We start from the raw sequence: 12,706 nt of genomic DNA on the forward strand, positions 1-12,706 counted from the left end.
AAGCAATGTTTTAGCTTTCCTCTGCATGGGAAGCAGCAGAGCTGCAAATTCTTTCTGCCTGTATGTAAAAAGATTGTTCTGTATTCATTCCATCTTTCCTAAGTACCCAAACTCTCATGTGCTGCATGCACTCAAGCAATGAGGAAATTCAGATCCACATTTAAAAGCAGCATGCAAATACATTACATCATTACCTAGCTCCTTTAAACCAAATCAGTGCTGGGAAATAAAAGCCTCTTGAAATAATGTGGAAAGCACATAAATTTATCACCTGACAGTTTGGATTTTCAATAAAGGGACTTCCATGGAAACTGGGTCCAGTGTTACCAGGAAAGTACTGGAAACACACACATCTCATTCAAGCATGTATGGCTTGTAACTGCTTCAGTATGGAGTTCAGGTCATGTCTAGTACTTAGTACTGATCATGCTCCTGGTAGGGCAGCTGGGATAGTTCGATACATGACTACGCAGCCAGAATCTCAGTACCTACTCCACCATCTCTGTGCTGTCTACTGGGACTGGTTCCTGACTCATGCATCTGTCAAACTTGTCTGGGAATTGTTTGGAAGAATTGTAGTCAGCAGGGACCACAAACACACTGGAGAGTGTGATAACTACTGAGTGGTAGTTGTCTGCCAGTGTGCCTCATCCTGGTTTAGCTTACTAGTTTAGACAGAGCTTTTGCAGCCATACAGGCAATACACTGCTGAAGGAGCTGCTGAACCCACCTTGGGTCCCAGCCTGGTGCAATTCGCAGGTCTGATTTGAATTCAGCAATGAGTGAACCTGGAGCAGGGCCAGTCTCCAGAATTGTCTGGAGGAGGCAGGACTGTAGCACAAGGCATTAGCCAGAAAAGGCTGTAATGCAGAAGGCAAGTCCTAGTGTTGTATCAAAACTCCCCTCCAGCTTCCCACATGCAGAACACAGTGCTGCTGAAGCAGGATTGTTGAAAGATGCATTGGAATGGGAAAGGAGAACTGTAGTTGAGTTGCTCTGTGGATTTTCACTATGCAAGCAGCTCCCAGACTTGGCATGTCCCTGTCGTGGACACCAGTTCTTAACCAGTAATCAGAAATACTTCTTGACTCATGCAGTCCATGTTTACAAGAAACATAAAAATAAATTTCAGATTCCATGCTCCACTTGAGACGGCTTGGACTGATTTCCAGCTAGTGTTTGGGTTCAGAGTGACTCATTCGGTTATAAATTATACAGCTTGTCAGCAGTCCTTTTTCCTACCAGCTCTTCAGCAGCTCACCAGTGACACTGTCCAGCCTTCAGGGTCTCTGCTGGGGAATATGTTTTTACTTCCTGCCAGAGTTTTGCTATTCTGCCTCTGCAGTAAATACCAGAATCCAAATGGACTTCCTTCATGAAGGCAGTGGTAGGTTGCTGTGCTTCTACAGAAACTCTGATAGAGGCCAGTTTGATCCCATCTCAGAATCTTTTGTTCCAGCACACTAATGGTGCTGAGCCAGTGGAATCTCCTGTGCATGCTGATGTGGGAGCAGATCTCACACCCTTTTGCTGCACTGGCATTTCCTAGTGAACAAAGTCTTGCTGCCAACATGCTCTTCTAATGCTTGGTTTTTAATACCAAAATAATAATTACTAGATACCAGTTTTCTTCTAAGAAATGTAAGTCAACACACATTTTGCCTCAACAAGTAAATACTGAAATAGCCATACCAAAGAGCACATAAGTAATGCACACCAGTAATTCTGTTTACACTTGCCACCTAAGTAATTATTTTAATTGTGTACTCCTAAATACCACATTTTGTAGTACAATCTGCTTTTCAACTATTGGAATCGGGTCCTGTTTCTGATTTCCAAGTTTTCTGAATATCCACTTTAGTACCACTGGACAGGATTTCTCATCTTAGTCTGCTAAGGTTTCCCATAGATGTTGTTAATTGCAGCATACTTTCTTGGCTCACATAAAAAGCATTACTGAAATTTGAGGTTGTTTCCACAGTGTCATTTACTGTGGACTCACAAAACACACTGAGTTAAAAACTGAGATACTGCTTTTTCTGAAAATCAGTTCAAGCTTTTATCCCATCATTGCCTGACTTGCAGCCATATAGTCTTTCTGACCAACACAGAAAATAGTGCATCCTTGTTCCAAGACATTAGGAACTGATGCTTTTATCAGATGATTTTTCTCACTTCAGAAGAATTTCTGTGGACTGCTATAAAATCATTTGAGAAAAATAGAATCTTTATGTTTCTTGGCTCCATACAAAAAAAAAAAAAAATTAGGCCTTTCTCCTATTTTGCCACTAAGAGAGTTCTAGCTGGACATTTGATTAAGAAAACTTACTAGAGAAGCTTGGATCTGATGGGAAAATGCAAATAAAGAGAATGCATCTGTATTTGAAAGGAATGGCCAGCATCTTTCCTTGGTTTTTCAGGTTATTTATGTACTGATTTTGTGAGCTGTCAAGCTCAGCAAGTATCCAGCTTTTGACTTAGACAGATTTGTATCTTCTTTAAAAACTGTTACTTTTAAGCTTTGTGGTTTTAATGAGAGGGAGACGTTCTAGATCTCATTTTTCTAATAGGCCAGAATTAGAGGCATGTGATGATAAAAAGTCAAAATAAATTGAATTAATTGACTGAAAGCTCTTTTTGACAATCATATACAAGGGAACATAAAATACTTTCTTCGGTTTGCAGGAATAGACAATCTCTATGAGAGGGCTCTTCACATCCGCAAACTCCTCCTTACTTTGCCCAGGTCGGTCCTTATAGTGATGAGATACCTCTTCGCCTTCCTCAATCAGTAAGTACTTACCCTAGGCATTGCAGCTTTATCTGCCTGCCTTTGCTGCTGTTGAAGTTCTTGGGGTTTATTCATACTCTATGTAAAATTCACATTTAAGCTCCATTTAACACAAAAGATGATCTTCTAATTGGCAGTGGAAATAGAACGAAAACACTGGATTCTGTTCAAATTAAAATTCCATTTGTCCAGAATTGAACAAGACAGATTAAAGTGTTTTCTGAAATGGAGAATGCAGTCTACAGCATTAAAGCTGGCAACAAAATAAGCCAATAAGAAAAATAACAAATACATACTGTAGCTACATTAAAACTAGTTTATGCAATTTAAAAATGCATTTCTTTTCCTTATCTCAAGCTGATTTCTCCTGATGGGAAAAAAAACCTCAATATATTCAATCAATACAGGCTCTACAAGCTACCTGTTCGATGCTAGGCGCTGCTAGGGTGAGACTTTGTCTTGCTGCTTCTGTTCTCTGGTAACAGGAGTATTAGTATAGAGAGCACACATCCCCTGTGTATGCTTTGATTCAGAGTAGCTTGTTTCTCACATTGCAAAACACAGACTGGAAGGAGGGTAGTGTGAGAGGGAAAGTGGTGTTCATGTCTTCATCATCCTAGAAAAAACTTATTTCTGTAAGAGAAAATAAAAGACAGGTTGGGCAATTAACTGTGTTTTTTCCTCCAGTCCTTCATGGCCCTCTCTGTTTTTTGCTGACCCCAATGGTTTCACAGAAAATTTTGCTTATGTGCACTTTGCCCTGATTCTAACTTTTCTCTTTCTACTGTCAATTTGTCAGTTTCCTGTTTATCTGTTTTCATATCAACTTTTTCCTCTTTTTTTCCTAAATTTGCCCTCTGCTGATTCATTCAGTCTTTGTGACCTTCCCCATTTCATCCAGCCTGTCTGTTCCTATAGAAACGGGGTCTTTTGCAGCCAGGTTATTTGTTCATGCCTGTAGTCACAGCTGTTCCTGTTTCCTTTCTTCTAGCAATTTCTGAACCATTTTCAAGCAGTATGTAAGAGAGGGGCAGAGATCTACAGTTTTATGAAAATTACCGTTCATTTGAAACTGAATCCATCCCCCCAAAATTACACCATGAAATGTCTTAAAAGCTTACATCACAGCTTCTCTTCTGCAGAGACATACATATGGACCAGAGCTCTATAGGGTTGTACTTGTTATGGGATCACGTTAGCTACATCTGTGCTCTCCACAGGAATGCAGTTTGGAAAGCAGGTTAAATACCTTACTGCCTCCAAACTGATCCTGGTGCATCCACATGAAAAATATCCCCATTATTTGACTTCCTGCAAATCCCATTCTGCTTTTTGCATATGCAGTTATGCCTGCTTGGCCACATGAAGTCATCAGGTCGCATGGCAGACCTAACCTGGTGTTAGGTCTGCCTCCCACATAAAGCTCCAAAGTTAAAACAAGTTGCTCAAGGCTTTGGCCAATCAAGAACCTCCAATGGCAGCAACTCCACAGCCTCTCCAGGCAGTCAGTCCCAGTACTAGGTCACTGTTATAGAAAAGAATTTTTTTTTCCTCCTTTCATAGGAATGTCCCTTGTTGTGTCTGTTGCCTCTCATCTCTTCACACCTGTGTCTGGCTTGCTTTTGTTAATAATCTTATATACAGTAGGAGATTGCAGCTAAATTCTCCAGTAACCTTCTTATACAAAGGCTGAACAAACCCAGTTCTCTCTTCTTTAGATTAAAATTCATGCGCTTCAGCTCCTCAACCATCTCCATAGTAGTCCTTTTCTGGGCTTGTACCAGTTTGCCAGTCTCTGAAAACTAACCACAGAACCTCATGTGCAACTTCACAAGCACCAATTGGAAAAGTAATAATTCATTCCCTTAACCTGCTGGCTTTTCTCTTCTTAATATAGCCACAAATGCTGTAGAATGACTTCCACCCCACGGGCAGGACTTTGCATTCATCCATGTTGAACTTGATTGGATTCTCATTTCTCCATTCCTCCATCTTTTCAAAGTCCTTCTAAATGGTAGCCCTGTGTCTGACCTTTGGCACATTTACTGCTCCCTTCCCAGTATGGCATCACCTGTACATTGGCTCCATCCCCTTGTGTGGGTCATTCATGGAGACGCTAAACAGTGCCAGCCTTGCTATTGAGCCCAGAGGAGCGCTGCTTATTAACAGCCATCGGCAGAACCTCACATTTCACGATGCTTGTTGCAATCTCTTTTTTCAGTTTTGCATGTATGAATGCTGAACCACGCGATAAATCAGAAGAACAAGGTGTCTCAAATTAACATACAGGACAGGACAGTAACTCACAGCATAAGAAAGGGCCGAACATGATTAATTTTAAGAGCTAGTTATGAGGGTAGTCATGTAGAAGGTTTGCCTCATGCATGTTTATTGTTTAAACATGGAAAACACTCTCTTAAATTCCCTTTCTACAAGGAAAATGGTGTTGTATTTGAACACAATTTGATATCAGAATTCCTATGCTGCTTCAGTGTGCAGAACAACATAGTCTAGGGCATCCCAGCACTTCAGGTTCTACTTGATTGGCCTTACATAGAACCATTCAAAAGCCAGCTTTTACAGTAAAAATGTCAATGCTTTTAAACAAGGGAATAGATAGCAACTTCTCATTCAAATTTGAAAACTAGTATCATTGCATTTTCTGGAAGAACGGAAAGCTTGCAAAAATTGATTAATGAGAACAATGAAAGCCTATAGTTCGGACATTTCCATAATGAAACTGTTGTGGGAGTTTGTGGGTAGAAGGCAAGGTGCTTAGGAATTTTAGTCTGCATGGTAAAAACAGCAACCAAAGTCACAAGGGCCCTTGCAAGATCCAGGAACTTCATTGCCTTCAGTAGCTAACTGTTGAAAGAGATGCATCAAGGTCCAAAGAGAAATGTATACCCCCTTTGCATCCAGTTCCCTTGGAGCATTGATGAGATAGAAGCAGCAGCAGTTGATGTTAGCCCATTAAGTCAGCATACACTCAACGGGTTAGCGTGGGAGCACATATTCATTTACATAAATATATATGAGGTATAAACTCACTTTATAGTGTATATAACCTATTGAAGAAATCTTGTTTTTTTGTTCTGTTACTTTATGTGGGATTGTCAGTGACAACAGGAAATCTCTAAGTTGTGATCTGCAATTTTCAGAATAAGGTTAGTCACTGTGGAAAAGTCAGTTTTCCTTGATTTTTCTGTTATAACAGCCTTTCACAGTACAGTGATGAAAACATGATGGATCCGTACAACTTGGCCATTTGTTTTGGGCCAACCCTGATGCCTGTTCCAGATATACAAGACCAGGTGTCTTGTCAGGCACATGTGAATGAGATAATCAAAACTATCATCATCCATCATGAGGCTATTTTTCCAGATGTGAAAGAACTTGATGGACCAGTGTATGAAAAATGCATGGCTGGAGATGACTATTGGTAAGTCAGAATATTATCCTTCTGTCTCCTAAACAAAATCATTAGGCTGGTTAGAAGTATGAAGATAAATGAGAAGACCATTTTGGTCCACACAGTAAAATATTAAGTATGAAAAAGTGAAGCAAAGGCAGCTATGATGGTGTTTCCTACAACATTTTGTGGAGGAAGCTGCTTTGTGTTCAGACAGAGATAGAATTCCGGGTGTACAGAGCACTCAGGCAGGTAGGAAATTGTTTCTTTGGCTGTGAGCCACCTTAAACAATTTCAGCTTATGATGCCTGCTCCTTTTCTTGTTGTGCTTTAACTGGGCAGGTAGCTAAATACAAAACAGGTTATCACTTGCTCTTCCTGCAGTGGGATGGGGGAGAGAATTGGTGAAAAAAAGTAAAATTCATGTCTTGAAATGAAGACAGTTTAATAGGACAGAAAAAAAAAAAGGGCAAATAACAATAATTAGACTATGCAAACAGGTGATGCACAAAGCAGTTGCTCATCATCAGTGATGGATGCCCAGCCAGTGCCCAAGCAGCAGCCCCTGACCAGCTTTGTCCCATGTTCATATACTGAGCATGACACCACGTGGTCTGGAATACCCATTTGGTTGTTTGGGGTCAGATGTCCTGGCTGTGTCTCCTTCCAGCTTCTTGTGCCCCCAAGTCTACTTGCAGGTGTGGTGGGATGTTCAGGGTAAACACTGCTCAGGAGCAGCTAAAACATCAGTGTGTTGCCAACATTATTTTCACCCTAAATACAAAATATGGCACCGTACCAGCCACGTGGAAGAAAATTAATTCTCTCCCAGCCAAAACCAGGACACTCCCTTGACAGCAAAAACACACACTTTTTATTTATAAAGCAATCAAATGTTCTGAGGGCTTCTTAATGTCTGAATTTTGTTTCAAGGAAACGCATATAGTCTTCTTTATTAATTATGTATTCATAGAGCACTAGGATAATTATGTTGCACATAACTGTGTAACATTATAAGAATAATTTTAAATAATCTCATGGAAGTGGCATATTTTTGATGTATGTGGTTTCTCTCTACTTGCCTCCAGTGACAGCCCATACAGTGAGCATGGTACCTTAGAGGAGGGGGACCAGGATGCCAGTACAGAGCCCCACACCAGTGAAGATGGTGAGTCTGTTACTTTACTGTGCCTTTGATGGGGGTAAGTTCTACAGGTGTTCCAGGCAGGAGACCTTCTTCCTTTCCTAACTGTGTCATATTTGAAAGAAGGAAATTTCAGTCCTGGTGTTCTGTAGCAAATCTTTAATCTCTGTTTGTGTGCTTTCGCACTCTTGATTCATCTGTGTTTGACCAGCTGTTTCCTTCTTCTATCGTGATTTGGCCAGTCACAGGAAGGGCAAGAGAGAAACTATTTCAGTCAGCACATATTATTTTCTGACATAATGTTACATTTTTAGTGACTCTTTTGTCTACAAAAACTAAACTTGTCAAAAGTGTGCCTTAAATATTGCAGCTAGAGGATATTTGCCATTGAAGCTCTATTTTTATAGGAGTTTAAAAGCTGCTCTCTCTAAAGTATATATACAACTGAAAAACATGTGTGTACCCCCCACAGTGAAACTTTTGAACAGTAATAATTTTCCATAAATATCACTCACATATACTTCTGGGTATGAGAGGTATCCATGAAAAAATTGACACAACTCTATGATATTCATTCTTTTAATCTAGGTCACAAATGTATATTCAACTGTGACAGTTTGAGCATCCTTCAGATGTCCCTCAGAGTAACTTCTGCCGAGTTTCAAGCAAATTTAACAGATAGAAAAGGATTCTCAAAATTGAGAGCTTACTGCCTATCTGGCCAGCAGGCAGCCCAGACAGAGCAACAAGCACATGTGCACTTAGCAGCAGTAGAAACAAAAGCTTCTCATTGTCCCTTGCAGAGGATGTATGGAGGAAGGAAGAGGAAAAGACAGAGCAGAGGAGAGGGGAGGAAAAGAGCTACAGCAGAAAAATACTTTTGTTTTTTTTAAATAATGTCATAAAGGATACTGTTTAGGAGCTGGGACAATTGCTGTAGGGAAGGGAAGCCGGAAGGTGTATGTATAGGAAACCTGGCTACACTGGTCCCATTGCACACAGAGCAAAGTAAACAATAGTTCCACTCTAGCTTTGCCCGTCTGCTTTGTCACGTACACAGGCTGTCAGTGACAGATTGTCTGTCTCTTCCCCTTTGCCAAGGTGAGGAGGGGCAGGCAGAGTCTGTCAGTGCAGCTGTTTGGAGAGGAGGAACATTTGGGTGGGCAGACATTACAGAAGGGGGGAAAATTGAGAGTAGGAGACAAATCTTGATCTGCCCGGGTGTATAGCCATGCCTGTGCAGCAGGGAGTACCAACAGCTCTACAAGGCTGGCTGTGCACGGGTTCCTCTTGACCAGCTCACCATCTTTCTGCAACACATCTCATCTAAGCAGTGTGAATAAACTCATAGTTGCACCTTATTTTTCCAAGACAGTATAGCTATACTTTAGAAGAACTCCTTCTTCCATTGGATCTATGAAGCAAGAGTGGAAGCTGAGGAAGTCTGCCTGTCTCTCATTTAGAGCACAACTGAAGTGTAGATGACATACCAGTTCAATATATTGGGTCTTCAAACTGAGAGACAAAGGCACAAGTGGACATGGAGAAGAAGTGCAGCTTTTCAGCAGCCATCAAAGCAGTTACTTCAAAGCCAGGCCTAGGAAAGATGAAAACATCAGCAGGATACAGAGGAGCAGGACTGTGGCATCGCATGATGCATCATTTGTGCCTCGATCATCATGGGCTATACCCCACCACTGTGTTGTTATACCAGTTTTACGTTCCTGTCATAGTACAACTTGTGTTGTGACTGTCACGGAGGAAGATAAACCCTGATGAGAACGCCTGCCAACAAGACAAAGTTCTGTTAAAAGATTTAACTGCTCAAGGCATGGGTTTTCGTTCACCAGATCACCCAGTTGTTTAATTCTAGTTGCCTCATCACACTTTTTAATTAATTCTGTGCCAAAAGGAAGCGGACATCTGTGTTTACCAAGAAATAATTGTTAGCACAAAAATATTTGTAAGCTAGATAAATACTGCTGCAAAGTTGAAGATTAACAAGCCTGGATCACAAACAAAAACTGCTCATTTTTGATTCCCAACCTGCAAGCTCTAACCCATTTTTTTCCATGAATATGGCTTTCTGTGGTAATAGCACATTTTTCTAATGTAGGTTACAGACTTTACATTAAATGCACTCACTCTCTCTTTGCACATACATTCATGTGTTTGTACTCTGGACTGTTCCTTTTAAAAAGTATTATTTACACCAGATATGAGAATAGGTGAAAAATTTTCAGTTTTCTTACTGAACTTCATGAGAGTCACTGATGGACACATGGTGGATAACAAAAACCCTTCTACTAAAGAGTCTGGAGTATTTGGGGGGTTTAATGTGATTGATTCATTGATTATAAGCCAGATGCATCACTGCCAGCTGAATGTGGAGAGAGAGAAAGGGAGGTGTCACATTTGCTGCTGTATTGATCGGACCCCTGGTACTTACATGGCTCCCTTTGTTAGGACACAGAAGAAGCAGATTCTTTAAATGCTAAAGGTTTTTTTCATGTTGAAAATCTGATTGGTTTATGCTAACATATTGTACACATATGTAAGACCAAGCTGCCTACCCCACATGAATTACAGGGTCATTGAAACATAATCCAGAGGTTACAATCAAAACCAAAATGATTTATTTTACTTACTGTTGCTATAAAGTTAAACTGCAAGTGGCTCTCTCTGTGCCTACTAGAAAAAACCAATCTGTAGGGGCTGTGTCAGTAGTGCTAGAAATGTTCATTGCAATTTAGAAAACAACAAGACTTTAAAAATTATATCCACAGAGGTAAAATGCATTAGATTGTGGGGAAAAAAAGACTAGCACATATAAATGAGCATATAAATATTTCATAACTGCTTTATTTTAAGCATATAAGTTGTTGTGGGATTTTTCCCCTAAGTTTACAGGTGTTCATGTATTTCAGTTGATCACTGGAAAGGGAAACAGGAAAGCAAAAGAGCTGCATTTTTCTGTGGTGTTTTCAGGCTTTTTTAGATACACTGAAAGATATTGATAAGGGAAACATATAAGTTTTTCCTTTCTTCTCAATCTGGAAATGAAATTTAATTTGTGAAGTTCAGAACATTTGTACTCAAGCTGAGACACAAAAAAAACAAAACTACCTGTAATTTTGCTGCAGACAAACCTTTACCTGAAGATGTCTCTGCAGTAAAGATTCAAAGGACGTTGTTCATGTTCTACTGAAACAGCTGTTAGCATACTTCCTTTACCTTCAAATTGATGGAGATTTTTTATTCTTGTTGGAGTCATATGGTAAAGAATGACTAGATCTGTTTGCAAAGGAAGTAAACATTTCCTGAGGAAGTTAGACAGATGGAGTTCTCCTAGGAGAACATACGTAAAATTAATACCATACTCTCCATAGATATCTCATAAACTTAGAATAAAACTTTAGCTAGTATTTCTGCTGAAAACAAAACTTACAGACTGTACATTGTTGTTCCCAACACATAGTCATTTTCTTGCTCTTCAATTATGCATGCTGTGATCAACAACTTTGCCAATTTCTGTTCTGTCAACACCTTGCAACAGTTCTTTGCTTTTGCTCTTACCAGTCAGAGAACTGCTGTCCTGAGGACAGGACTTCGAAATTACAAAACCACTCTATTCTCTGATGGGAAGCAGAAGATAAAGAAATAAGGAGATAGTACCTTTCTGGGAGTTCGAGGACATACTTTATTCCCAACAGGCAGGATACACCTCAGAAAACTGAGGAAGTATAGGGCAGAGCAACAGCAATTCCCCTAGAAAAAGTGCAGGGGACAGTGTCCCCTCGTTTCCTTAGCTCCTTATGTTCTGAGTCATAGAGGGCAGCCCAGGGCCAATTCAGTGCCATCACCTATGTAGGTAACTTAGGTCTACATCTGGCACTCCGATCTCAAAACTAGAACTAAGTTTTTTCTGCCCTTTCTGCTCTCCCAAGCAGCAGAAGTTTTCCCCACAGTTCTTCAGTTTGTCCTGATTTTTCCTTTCCATAGCATTTCCTGATTTACAGGAGGTGATAGCTGCTGAGATACTGTGTGCCATCAAAAAAATTCTTGGTATTTTAGCTGAATGCCCACAGGTATGGAGAGAGCAGTGCAATTACGCTTCCCTCTGAGCTGTCAATTTTACTGTTAGACATTCAGTGCCACACAGAATTTGAGTTACAGATCCCAAATTTAGCTTTCGTTGCCTTATGTTTTTGGAAATACCCATCTGTCATTCAGTAACATTGATATTAAATGGCTTAACATGCATTTATGTCTAGGAGTAACTGTCATGGTACTTTGGTTTTCACTATTACAGCTTGACCTGTAACAAGGTGAATTACTATTTAAGTGCAGTCTCAGTACTGTTTGGTCTAGGAAGGTTATCTGTGTGTATAAAGAAACAAAAACACCCTTTTCACAGTAGGAAAACCTGTCTGAACTCATTTTTTGTGCTCTTCATGAAATCTGCTGGGCACTCGTCCCTGAGGAGGTGGGATTTGTTTCCCAGGCAATCTGATGTACATGTCTCAAAAGTCACATCCATTATGGGTACATTAACATTTCATACAGCTGGTTCCAGTGGGGCAACATTATTCAGACCTCTGGGAAAGTATGTGAGTCCTGCAGGTGATAGAAGGTTACAATAAAAAGGATCTCATTGCACATCAGACTTAAATGACCATGATTCCACTGAGCAAGACAGAACTATTTCTAGTTTAGTCCACTAATTTGTAGGTAAAAAGACCTGTATACTCAATTGTGGGATACTGTATGGTTGAAGTTAGCAGAGAAACAGGGAATTCCATAGCCAATCAGTGTAGGGGTTTGTCCATCAATCCAGTAGTCGTGAGCATTACCACTTAACTGCGGAGAATGTCTAAGGAAAATATGTGCGGGAAATTTGGGATTTTATGACTTGCTATAAAACTTTTTTGTTTGGTCACCTTATTTTTTTTCACATTTTAAAGTATTGCCTGTTAGTGAGCCTGGGAGGCTTTATTTCTGAATTCTTGACCAACTCTACCATAACCCTAAAATAGCTGTATACTGAGAACAGAGTGTTCATACAAATGTCTGATTCTTTTAAATCCTACCTGATTCCAGTATTTCCTTCTTATAGCAAATTCCACAAGCAGTGCACATGATAGAAGAACTGTGTTCTTTTGTCAGTGTTACATTATTGTCATTTCATATTGCCATTTCATATTGCCCTCTTAAAGACAATGCAAGATAAACAGGCATTTTTGGATTTACCTCTTTTTATTTTCTGTGCCTTACAGTTGCTTTGTGGTATCTGCATTTTTTGTTACAGGGAGACTGTAGGAATGACAGCAGAGTAGCATACCATAATATCACACCACCA

At 40.0% G+C, this 12,706-nt stretch overlaps 1 protein-coding gene across 4 annotated transcripts in view; it reads left to right on the forward strand.

Moving 5' to 3' along the window:
- Window positions 1-12,706, forward strand: part of SRGAP1 (SLIT-ROBO Rho GTPase activating protein 1) — a 138,675-nt gene that overhangs the window by 117,546 nt on the left and 8,423 nt on the right. For all 4 annotated transcript variants that reach the window (XM_072922670.1, XM_072922675.1, XM_030258880.4 and 1 more), the window contains 3 exons: window positions 2,686-2,791; window positions 6,009-6,233; window positions 7,292-7,371. In XM_072922670.1, the coding sequence (XP_072778771.1) occupies window positions 2,686-2,791; window positions 6,009-6,233; window positions 7,292-7,371 (411 nt within the window). The remainder of the gene's footprint in view (window positions 1-2,685; window positions 2,792-6,008; window positions 6,234-7,291; window positions 7,372-12,706) is intronic.

Source organism: Taeniopygia guttata, chromosome 1A (assembly GCF_048771995.1).
Source record: "Taeniopygia guttata chromosome 1A, bTaeGut7.mat, whole genome shotgun sequence".
Taxonomy (NCBI): domain Eukaryota; kingdom Metazoa; phylum Chordata; class Aves; order Passeriformes; family Estrildidae; genus Taeniopygia; species Taeniopygia guttata.